The 12,634-nt window shown below is 35.9% G+C and overlaps 1 protein-coding gene across 5 annotated transcripts; it reads left to right on the top strand.

The window, feature by feature from the left end:
- Window positions 1-530: 530 nt before the first annotated feature.
- On the top strand, window positions 531-7,408 carry LOC149536732 (electron carrier/ protein disulfide oxidoreductase). 5 transcript variants are annotated; one of them, XM_089803303.1, is made up of 7 exons: window positions 531-902; window positions 2,281-3,445; window positions 4,581-4,636; window positions 4,792-5,022; window positions 5,178-5,469; window positions 6,520-6,716; window positions 6,819-7,408. In XM_089803303.1, the coding sequence occupies exons 2-7, from the start codon at window positions 2,372-2,374 to the stop codon at window positions 6,970-6,972; spliced, it is 2,004 nt and encodes a 667-aa protein (XP_089659429.1). In that variant the 5' UTR covers window positions 531-902; window positions 2,281-2,371; the 3' UTR covers window positions 6,973-7,408. The 5 variants fall into 5 exon arrangements, with proteins under 5 accessions (XP_089659429.1, XP_089659430.1, XP_089659431.1 ...); XM_089803304.1 differs by lacking the exon at window positions 531-902 and adding an exon at window positions 985-1,250; XM_089803305.1 differs by lacking the exon at window positions 531-902 and adding an exon at window positions 1,033-1,278.
- The last annotated feature ends 5,226 nt before the right edge of the window (window positions 7,409-12,634 follow it).

The following is a 12,634-nucleotide window of genomic DNA, read 5'->3' as shown; positions in this document are numbered from 1 at the left end:
TATTTATTTATTTTGTGAAATCAAGAACAAGCCATGTACAAAGGATCAAGAACAAGCCGTGTACTAAGGGAGGCTAACACCTCTCCATTGTCCCAGTTAAGAATAGGTCGCACCCTGATGGGAGATATTGTGGAAAATATATGTATTTATTTATTTATACACCTTTTAGGGTATTTGTGAAAAGTTATTGACTTTGTGAATGTCCCAAATGAAGAATAAACCTAATCCTAAAGAAGGATTGGAAAATACATATGTAGAAAATACATGTATTGTGTTTTGACGATCTTTGTGAAAAATTAGTGATTCATGGGAAATTAGCTATGCCCAAAGTTAGCTATAACGACTATAATACACTTCCAATAATAAAAATTAATTAAAACAATATTAAAATCAATTTGATTTATATCTAATATTTTACCATCCGTTCATTCCATTGGATATTGGAAAAAATATAAATAAAAAATTCTTCACACGATGCAGTGGGTATCCTACGAGAGGATAATGTGTAAAATACACGTATTTATTTATTTAATCATACGCGTTTCTTGGGACGACAGTTCTAAGAAATGCCCTCTCCCTTATTTGCGCTCACGAAGGATTTGAAATCGTTTTATAATCCAAAATAATATTACCTGTAAGCTATACTGAAGGGTCCCAGGTTCGAATCCCACCAGATTCGACTGTTAAATATTTTTTTCCCGCTTTAAGAAGATGTCGTTGCTTGCGGAGGGCAAAGAACGAAGCTTCGTTTACAATGCCATCGATAAGACTACGTCTAAATAGATTTGAACGGAAATATTCCATATTAGACGCATAATCAAATTCCTGTTCTGATTCTGTTCCGATTGCATGTACAGAAGATATTTCTTCGATAGTTCTGCGATAACATCGGTCAACTACAGGCAAGTCGCTCTCAGCATTAGCTACATACAATCATGCTTTCATTTTCCCGATCTTGAACTTTTTCGTTTCTTGGGTGCGTATATTCGTTTCTTGGGTGCGTATATTACCAAATGCAAATAGTAGACAAATAGGGTTTCATGTCGAAAATTAATTTAAAATGGGATCTGTCAATATCTATTTAGGGCCAGGTTAAGATTCTGAGAAAATATGCAGCTCCAAAAAACGAATGAACTGATTGGTTATTTGTTGTCTGCGGAATTTTGATTTCATTATCGGTGGATTCTTGTTCCATTTTCAATGATGTGTATAAATTTTGCCGAATAAGTAATGAACACTGAAAATGATCGGTAAGGTCGCGTTTGATGTTTTTGCTTGGTAAGTAAGGTGTATTGAAATGATCGGTAGGGTTCGATTTGATATTGTTCAGTTAAAGAAAGGGAGTGTATAGGATCTACTGAGATTTTGTAGGATAAATATGGTGGAATAATGGCATTAAGCTCGGAAGATATGAATAGCGAAGAGAATGAGTGAAATCTGGATTAATGGTGTAAATTATTACAAAATAACGTCATAAGAGGGATCAAATTATATGTTTGTTTTAAAGTCCGTGACAAACCGGAGAAAATGCCTTGCTATGCGCTTCGAAACTTTGATTTTTGCGTTATTTTGGGGCCGTTATTTGTTTATTTTCTGTCAGGTCAGTATATCCGTTTTGATGTCGAAAAAATTAACAAGCCTAAAAATGTGGAGTTTTAGTTTTCTTCTGGTAAAGCACAATAAAATTTTCTCTTATACTCCACACCACGGAATTCCCAGCTGCTATTAGTTGTTGTTGAAGCTCTGTTTCTCATGCGTTTTTTCACAAGCAGTAGAAAGCCCGGTTATGTGATTTTTCCTTGGCCTGATCAGGCGGTGAAATGATTGTGGATGTCTGATTTCATAATGAGCGAAGGTTAGAGTGAACTACTAACCTTAAAGATGTATCGGTCAAGCTTTTAAGAAGATCATTCAATTTAAATAACTGGAATGCGTCTTAGGTAAGATGTTGATTTTTATGTGTCAGTTTAGATTGTAGCAGACAGGTTTCATTGATTTTCCTTTCCTTTTTCTTATTCAGATTGAAAAGAAACAAAACAAACATCTGAAAGAGGATTTATAGGATCTTTGATTTAATCTTATAAAAAATTGGAATTCTAAAAACTGTTGAAGCCCTGAAAATATGAACTTATCTGTCATCAGCCACTATGAAATTTGTTTCTTGTGCGTTAGAATATTTTTTCTTTGAAATATGTTTGAAAGGAAAGGTTACGAAGGGATTCAGGTGGGTAAATAGATCTATACTTACAGAGATTTTGAAACTTTTGTTGGATCTTGCAGCAAAACCCTTGGATTGAGCTCTATTGTGAGGTGTCTTTGAGCATTTGATAGAACTGGGGAAAGATACTTGTTCGTTTTCAAAAATTCAATCATGGATAACCAGGCTTTAAAGGAGAATCATTTTCCTGAAAATGTTCCCGTCCCAGAGGAGAAAGTGATTCTGGACAAATCAGATGAGGACCATGATCGTGTTATTACTGGTGAAGAAAAAACCGTAAATGTTCAGGATGGGAAAATCGAAGTAAAAGATGTTATAGCAGACAAGGATGGAGCTGTCAATGAGCAAGCTCTAGACGTTCCTGTGGAAGAGAAGTACTATGAGCCCGTTTTTGATGGCACTGAAAACCCGCCTTCAGAATCTGATCTGGCTGCTCAAGGCACCACGGCATGGCCTGAGAAAGCTGCTGCTCTGAAGAATTATGTCGTAGAGCGTGGTGTTGTGGTTGGGAATGTAATTAGGCGTTTATCTGGTAAGAGAGAAGAAATTGATCAGAACAATGGAAACGCAGAAGGTAAAGTTACCACTAACAACGAAGAAGATAAGAAGGTGAATTTGTTTAAGGACTGGAATGCTTGGAATCCATTGACTTTGGTCAAGAACAGTTTAGAAGGAAATGCAGAGGCAAAGAACATCCAAGGTCAGGATATGGGCTTACACGATTTGAGGGCTCCAGAGCCTACATTTAAGGGTAGGATCATTTTGTTTTCTTGTTCTGAAAGCTCTGATTGCCGAGTAGCCAGGTCTTTTCTGAGACAGAAAGGCCTCAGGTTTATTGAGATCAACACGGATATCTTCCCAGGCAGGAAGGTTGAGTTGGAGAAAAGAACAGGCTCTTCTTCTGTTCCGCAAATTTTCTTTAATGAAGTGTTCATCGGAGGAGCAAGGGAAATTACAGCGATGGATAAGTCTGGGGAGCTCGATGAGAAGATCAAGGGGTTGATTGAAACAGAGGCTCCTTCAGAGGCTCCATTGCCACCATCAGCCGAGGAAGATGATTTTGGGAACACTGGTATGATCGATGAGTATGAGAATGTTGTGAAAAGACTCAGAGAACATGTGGTCATCAAGGACAGGTTTTATAAAATGCGAATGTTCAGCAGGTGCTTTGTTGGATCGGAAGCTGTTGATTTCCTGGCTGAGGACCAATTGCTGGAGAGGGAAGAGGTTTATTGCACACTTTACCTCGCTGTGTTTTATTAATGCTTATTCCTTTCCTGCTGCTTCACAATTTTAAAGATTAAGTCTAATTGTATAGGTGTAGACTCTTATGGTAAAAATTGAGCTTCCATTATGGGGGTTCATCTGACTCAAGAACATTAGTACGAATTTTCATTATCAAGAATTGCCCTTCTGGACAGGGCGTTCTTACTATTTTTTATCGAATTTCTCAACTACCTCTGAAGAATCATAGATGTCCACAAATTCGCTGGCAAAGAACAGAAGAGTTTTAATATAAAAGAAAAATATAATTTTTTGGTTGATACAAAAACTAGCACATTTTTTATACATATGCTCGAGAACCATATTGATATCGCAGAATTGCCACGAATGAACTACTTGGGAACCGATATTTAGGCATGGGCCAAAACAAAGCAGAGGACCAGAGGTAATTGAAGCGGAGACAGTTATAGGAAAACAGTACTGATAGTTATACGGAAAACAGTAAAAAACTGTACTGGAGCCCAAAGAGTTTAAATGTGCCCCATAAACCAATTAGCGGAAAGAAACTGAAGTCTGTGAAGTACAAATTTTGGCACTCGAGCGACCCTACGCATTCTGCACCTTTATCTGGACTAGGATTATCATTATCTTTCTGCTATTTGTCAGACGATATCAAATTCTTTATATTGTAATGTATAGGAATAGGGTTGATTTATTAGTTGGGGCGTGTTTAAGAATTAAAACAATTGGTTGTTTCATCTCGCCAGGCTTATTTTCCTTGCAACAAGCAAATATCGTTTCTCAATTCTAATGTTCTTGGGAAGTTGAAATTCTTTGCTTTCTTGCTCGAAAGGTTCTGGTTTCCTATTTTTGTTTGCACATTGCATTCAATTGCTTCGCGTCTTCCAGATTATGACTTTGTAGAGGCCAGATGCCCTTTACTACACTGTCTGGTTGGCTTTTCTTCGTTGTTTGAATCAACGAATTAGAGACATGCTTGTTCAATGTGGTATATTGCTGAAGCATAATATAAAAAAAATTCTCTAAAGGTGCTATGTTTGTTATCAATTGCAAAACTCTTTACTTCCGTGTCCTAATGGAATGGAATGTTTTGGCTGATTTAATGATATCTTTGCAGGCAGTTGATTTTGGGAGAAAGCTTGCTGCCAAGCACTTCTTCCGCCATGTTTTAGAGTATGTCGCGTCTCACATCAGTGGAACATTTTAAGACAATTTCAAGATTTTAAATTAGTTTATATGGATTGATTGTTTTCTTTATGTGCAATCTGATGCTCTGCAATATCAATACAAGCATTTCTTGACTTGTATTTCTTTGTTGGTTATCCCAGTGAGAACCTTTTTGATGATGGGAATCATCTCTACCGCTTTTTGGAACATGATCCAATAGTTTCCAAGTGCTACAATTTTATTGTACGTACCAATGACATGAAGCCAAAGCCAGCAACAGAAGTTGCAGCTAAACTACGAAGCTTGACTCTGGCAATTTACGCAGCTCATATTTCTGATAATGGCAAGCATGTAGATTACAGAAGTATTGGTTCTAGTGCAGAATTTTTGAGGTGCACACTCTGGGTTATCGATTAATTTGCTCAAGTTTAAGCATGCTTTTGATGTCTATAATTGATAGTTTACTTGCACTCTACTACAATGTTAAAATGTCTTGGTATACCACCTAAATTTTGACTATTGTGTTCTTTCTTCAATTCTGATGCAGATACCTAAAAGTGATTGAAGATCTCCATCGAATCGACTTACATGATTTATCAAGAGAGGAAAAGCTTGCATTTTTAATCAATTTGTACAATATGATGGCAATTCATGCAATCGTGATGTGGGGTCCACCTAATGGACCACTGGAGCGGCGAAAATTTTTCGGTGACTTTAAATACGTGATTGGTGGGTATCCCTATTCACTCTCAGCCATTCAAAATGGAGTTCTTCGTGGTAACCAAAGACCTCCTTACAATCTGACAAAGCCTTTTGGGTTGAAGGACAAGCGTGTTAAGGTGAGATTTCGTTTTTCTGTCTCCATTTCCTAATAAATTTGAAGAAGTTTGGTTGACAGCTATTTCAGCATCTTCCTTTTATGGATTTTCCTTAGGAGAAATAGACATTTGTTGCTTTCCTCAGTCTGGAATTAATGACACATATGTTCTCTTTTGGGATTAAAGTGTTCGGACTTGTCAACTTGTAATCGGACTCTCTTCCTAGTAGTTGCACAGCTTTTGGATTACAGTATACAGACCGGGTGACAAATATTGTTTTGATTTATTTCCATTACTTAATATGTTATTGATTTCGTTCAAAAATATCATGTCCAAAATCTAGGCTTTCTTCTGGGCAAACTACCTAGTATCATATTTAGGCTTTCTTCGGGGCAAATTACCTAGTATCATATTTGAGTAGTCGATTAACCAGTAATGAACATAAGGCAATAAAAAATTATATATGAGCGAATCTGACAATTGAACTATTCTGAAATATATTACTATAAGAGTAGAAAGGATATGGTTTTCCCAAATGCTTATGATGATCTTTTAACATGGTTAAAAAAGAGCAGAGCACTGTGAGAGAAGGGAATGAGCAGAGTAGGCTTGCTTGAAGGATAAAGGCAAAGCTGATTCATTCTATGGTACTTATGAGAATGGAAATGCCCCCCAACACTAAAGGTCATTTTCCAATTACATATGGGTTTCTTGAGTCTCTTTTCGTCTATTAAAGGTCACCGCTTTCTTATATAAAAGAAAAGAAAGTAACGAGACTGCATTGCAACAACTGGTCTTTGACTGCTGTTACATACTTCCCGACCAAACAAATTTGTGTGTTTACATGCAATACTGTTGACCTGACAAGGTTTAGATGATTAACAGTATTATTGACACAAATATTATTCCACGAGCATTATACAAACCTTACTGTTGTTACTAGTTCTTGTCCATGACACCCGGTAATTTGGAAAGAACTGCTAATTCTTTAATTCATTGCATAAGTGGTTTACTTCTTTTGGGATGATTCAATGGTATTTTCTCATGGCGATCTCATATTTGCTGAAACAGGTTGCCTTGTTAATTCCTGAACCACTGGTTCATTTTGCTTTAGTATCTGGTGCAAAGTCAAGTCCCCCGTTCATATGTTATTCACCTGCAAGTATCGATGAAGAACTAAGGCTAGCTGCAAGGATTTTTTTCAATGATGGTGGATTCTTGCTTGATATGGACACCAATACTGCTTCTCTGAGCAAGATTATGAAATGGTAAAGTGACGTTTTTCATGGCCTGCTGCTAGATTCGATAATGATAACCACTTCTTGTGAATGCTACTCGGTAATTCTTAACTTTAAATTTGGCTTTGGCAGGTATAGTGGTGACTTCGGCAAGGATGAAAGAGAGGTTCTGAAGTTTGTTGCAAACTACTTGGAACCTGCCACGGCAGAGCAATTGTTGGGATTATTGGGTAGTAATCAACTAAAAGTCACATATCAACCCTATGATTGGTCTCTAAATGTCTAAGTCCGGCATTATGTGATATAAATTTTGCCTCATTCGATGTTACAGGAAAGTAGGCACCATTCGTTCCATTCCATTTGATTCTTAGTAACTGATTAGGTGTGAGAGTACCTGTCTCACTAGGATGAAATTCTCGTGTCGGAGAATTCCAAAAGTTTTTTGAATAGCTTTGCCTCGACAAGTCACAAGAAAATTGGCTACAAGATTTGTTCATCACTCTTTTAGATTCATGTTGCATGTTTGAGAGAGTACAAAGAGAATTTGTGCTTTAGGCTGTGCCGGTCAGATGATTTATAGATGTGGTACACTTGTTCAAGATAATTGTTAACATTGCTATTCTCCTGCCAAGCAAATTATTAGTAGATTTGGCATACTTGTCCAAAATGTTCTTTTAAACATTTACATTTTCCTTATAAATATTATGCAGTTGATTCTTAAATGGGAAGATGCTTGAACATCCATTTTTAGGATTAGTTCACATTTTCTTAGAGTTTGCCTTTGCTTAAGGTACGAAACCGCATCTGTTGGGGGTTGCATGTGTTATGTGTTTGTGCAAGATATGACTACAAATGGGTATTAGAACACAATTAATTTTGCACGAGGCTATCGACACTCAAGTCTGCTTCCTTAGCTTATTTCTTCATAGTTTCACTAGGGTATTATACTTTTATTATTGCTTTCATATTCACCTTTCACACCTCTTCTTATTGCAGTTACCACCTGAGAGGATCCACTTTCCAAGCATTAGATCCGAATTTGACATGACACTCAAGATGTAAACCTATAAATAAATGAAATAAGCTCCATGTCTGATTTAGCATCTACTATGTGAAGTGCTTCGGATTTGGAAACTAACAAGTTGAAGTGTTCGTGAAGGAGTTGTTATCAATTGGCGAATCTCACATGGGATGGATACTGTCTTACCATGAACACATTCATAATATGGGTTGTCACCAAGCGTAATTGGTAATTAGCACCATGTACTCTACTCATTTAGCATACCCACCACAATTTGTGAATCATATTCATAGAGGGCCCATTTCCAACCAAAGAGAAACATCTTTTAGTTGCATGAAGTATAGCAAGAGATTCCATAAGGTTATTATAATGCCACCTTTTATAACTAGAGAAAAATAACTAATACATCCATTGTGTTTATCAATACCACCAATCTTTGCATGTTTGGGATTCCCCTAGAGGAACTATTAATGTTGACTTTAAAAATCTCTTGGGAGGAGGAAGTCATCATCCTTTATGAATCTTTTGCTTAACATGCCTAGATCTTCTATCAAAAATCCTGATCATTGGTATCCATGGTTTTAGAGCGAGCACATTTTGCTAAAATATTCTCTTCTATCTTGTTGACAATCTTTGGCCACAAGTGAATGTGTAAGAAATGATAATGTTGAGCAAGGAACGAGAAACAATCCAAGTAAGTTAAGTGTGAAACAATGTTACCATAAGATAAGCAACTCCAAGAGCATACACCAAGATGGTTCAACAATGGAGACAAGGATTTATAAGGGGAAAGCAAAGAAAACCCCTTGTGAGTATTATGAATGAAGGCAAATGCTTAGAGAAGAGAGAGAGAGAGTGTTGGAGCAAAAGTAGCTCAATACAATAACATCAAGTGCTAAGAGTGTTGTTGTAGTTGTGAAGAAAGAAGGGGGAGCATCACAACGTGTCACTTCTCATAAAGAAATTTTTGATTCTTTACAACCTGATATTGCTAACATTCCTATTCAGTTAGCTAATAATCAGACTTGTAAAGTTGAAGGACTAGGTGATGTTACTATTCCTAATGGTAAATTGCATGATGTTTTATATGTACCTGACTTGAAAACTAATCTACTGTCTGTTTCACAGCTATGTCAGAACTATAAATTTGAATTCTACAAAGATACATGTTATATTATAGATCCTCAAACTCTCAAAGTGATTGCTAATGCTAAAATGGATAATGACAATTTGTTTAAATTCCATGAATTTGCTAGTTCACGATATTCTTTACATACTTCTATTGATTTCAATATATGGCATGAAAGACTTGGTCATTTAAATTCTGATTATATTACTTTCATGCAAAAGCATAATATGGTTGATGGCTTGCCTCACATTATTCCTTCCAAGATTGCCTGTACAGGTTGTATGAGTGGTAAGATGCATAGGGAGCCCTTTCCAAGTGGAAAATCATGGCGAGCAACTCATAAGTTGCATCTTGTCCATAGTGATCTTTTGGGCCCCATGGAGAATACCTCCATCCAAGGTTCTCGGTATGCACTTACCTTTGTTGATGATTTTTCTAGACGAACTTGGATCTATTTTTTGCATAGCAAGGATCAAGTTCTTGATATATTTATTGAATTTCAGTTATATGTTGAAAGGCAATCTGGGTATAAACTTAAAATTCTTAGAACTGATAATGGGAAGGAATATGTGAATAATGCTTTTCATTCTTATTTGAAATCATGTGGAATTAAGCACGAGCTCACTATTCCTTATACACCACAACAAAATGGTGTGGTGGAAAGAAAGCATCGGACCATTGTTGAAATGGCTAGAAGCATGTTGCATGCTAAGAATTTGCATTATAAATTTTGGGCTGAAGCCATGTTTTGTGCAACTTATATTCTTAATCGGACTCCTACCAAAGCTCTCAAGGCTATCACTCCAGAAGAGGCTTGGTCTGGTAGGAAATCGAATTTACATTATTTACGGATATTTGGTTCTATTGCTTATGTTCATACGCCTAAACAGAAAAGGCATAAATTAGATGCTAAGTCATCTCCTTATATGTTTGTTGGCTATGATGAAAACACTAAGGGTTATCGTGTTTATGATTCCACTACTAACAAAGTTCAAGTTGCTAGAGATGTTTGCATTTATGATTCCACTACTAACAAAGTTCAAGTTGCTAGAGATGTTTGCATTGCAGAAAATGGCGTTCATGATTGCTCTACTACAACGGATGAAGAATTCAGTGGCACTAAAATTGTGCTGGTGGAGGACCAACCTCCTTTTCTTAACCCTACTCTTTCTCTTAATCAAGTACCACCGATTATTTCTGCTCCTACATCTCATGATACTCAAATAGATACTAATGATACTTTTCTTACTCATGATTCTTCCTCTAGTGATAATTCCATTACAACTAAACGTAAACCTAAATGGGCTCAAAACCTCATCAATGAAGCTGATGATTATATTTCTAAATCTGGTGGAATTAAACATAGAAGGATTAATTATTGTAATTATGCTTTGATGACTACTATTATGAATTCTAACGATCCTAAGTCTTTTGATCAAGCTAACTCTCAACCTCATTGGCAGAAAGCCATGCAAGAGGAATATGATTCGTTACTTGCTAATCACACTTGGGACTTAGTCACATTACCTCCTGGCAAAAATCTAGTTTCATGTAAATGGTTATATAAAACAAAATTGAATACTAATAATGAAATTAGTAAATTTAAAGCTAGACTAGTTGCTAGAGGTTTTTCCCAAATTGAAGGCTTAGACTATAATGAAACTTTTGCACCTGTTGCTAAAATGCCTACTATCAAATTAGTTCTTGCTTTAGCATCTAAAATGAATTGGCCCATTCATCAAATGGATGTTAAAAGTGCCTTCTTAAATGGTGAGTTACATGAAGAAATCTATATGGCTCAACCTCCTGGATTTGTTAAGAAAGGTAGTGAAAATCTAGTTTGCAAATTGAACAAATCTATTTATGGTCTTAAACAATCACCTAGAGAATGGTATTCTAAAATTAATTCCTTCTTCATTTCTCAAGGTTTTACTAGAAGCAAAAATGATCCTAATTTGTATATTAAACATACTAACGATGATATTATCATTGTTATTGTTTATGTAGATGATTTAATTCTCACTTCTAGTTCAGACATTTTGATTTCTGATATTAAATTCCAACTTAAACAAAAATTTCAAATGACAGACTTAGGTATCTTACATTACTTCTTAGGTATGCAAATTTTTCAAACTCCTAAAGGTATCTTTGTTTCTCAAAGCAAGTATGCTTATGATCTTTTAGAAAAATTTAAGATGAATGACTCTAACCATGTTTCAATTCCATGTGAATTAGGAACTAAATTAATGAATGATATGAATACTCCTTTTGTTGATGAAACTTTGTATAGACAGTTAGTAGGAAGTTTAAATTATTTAACTCTTCCTCTTTTGGGGAGCGGCGTTTGGGGATATAGCGAACTTCTTTTGTTCGATCCGAATCTTGTGCCCTGCGACCAAATCTCAGCTTCCCACAGATGGCGGCGTTTGCGCGCCCCAATTTTTTTTTTTTTTTTTTTTTTAAATTTTATAAAATGAAGCTTTGCACTATTTTTATAAAAACACAATATAGTGAAATATTTTTTTTTTTTAAAGAGTAATTTTTTTTTTTATAAATGAAGTAAGAAAAAGTAGAGAGTTATAAAGCTTTACTAATGTAATATTTTTTGTTTTGGCGGCATGCCGTCCAAAACAAACCAAAAAAAATTGAAATTTACTAAGAAAACCCTTTGGCGGCAAGCCTTCCAAAGAGGGTTAGTAAAAAAATATGAAGCTTTACAAAAAAACCCTTTGGCGGCAAGCCTTCCAAAGAGGGTTAGTAAAAAAAATATGAAACTTTACAAGAAAATCCTTTGGCGGCAAGCCTTCCAAAGAGGGTTAGTAAAAAAAATATGAAACTTGTATGCACAAGATTAGTTAAAAAGAGCTAAAATCACAACACAAACTTCTTCTCTCAATAACGTCTCCAAATAAGGTGTGCTCCAATGAATGGCAACCTTCACCACAAAACTTAAAACAAGGATTAGATAACCAAGCTCTGATACCATGTAAGAAATGATAATGTTGAGCAAGGAACGAGAAACAATCCAAGTAAGTTAAGTGTGAAACAATGTTACCATAAGATAAGCAACTCCAAGAGCATACACCAAGATGGTTCAACAATGGAGACAACGATTTATAAGGGGAAAGCAAAGAAAACCCCTTGTGAGTATTATGAATGAAGGCAAATGCCTAGAGAAGAGAGAGAGAGAGTGTTGGAGCAAAAGTAGCTCAATACAATAACATCAAGTGCTAAGAGTGTTGTTGTAGTTGTGAAGAAAGAAGGGGGAGCATCTCTTATATAGAGATGAGAGAGGAGTTGCATTTGTAACTCCCATTTCTATGAATGCCACATTCATAATAGGTGTGTGCAAAGTGTCACAATCCTCTTAAGGAGGATAAACTAAATAAAGAAATAAACAAGAGTTGTCCTTACATGTGGAATAAAGGACAAACAATGACATGTCCTCCACATGTGTACAAGTGGACAAACTACATGTAGGGACCCTTGGAATATCCCAATTAAAATATATATCCAAGGAAAGATTAACCTTTCTAACAGAATGCTTGCCATTTTTGAATCTTGAAATATCCTTCTATTCCTTACTAACCAAATTCCAAATCATGACAATGGGGCCAAACATCAATGCAGAAAAGAAGCCTTACTTGAAGGATACCCAAAATTTTCCAAAACCCATAATGTAGTAGCATGGATAAAAGCATAATTCCACAACACCCACCATAAGTCTTGAATTTCCCTAGAATAAGGATATTGAAAAAAGAGACGTATACTTTCCTCACTATTGTTGTTGTTCAAGGG

Source organism: Cupressus sempervirens, chromosome 10, assembly GCF_028749045.1.
Source record: "Cupressus sempervirens isolate cs-2001-9-10 chromosome 10, ASM2874904v1, whole genome shotgun sequence".
Taxonomy (NCBI): domain Eukaryota; kingdom Viridiplantae; phylum Streptophyta; class Pinopsida; order Cupressales; family Cupressaceae; genus Cupressus; species Cupressus sempervirens.
Note: the sequence above shows the minus strand (reverse complement) of the source record. Positions and strands in the feature narration are given on the sequence as shown.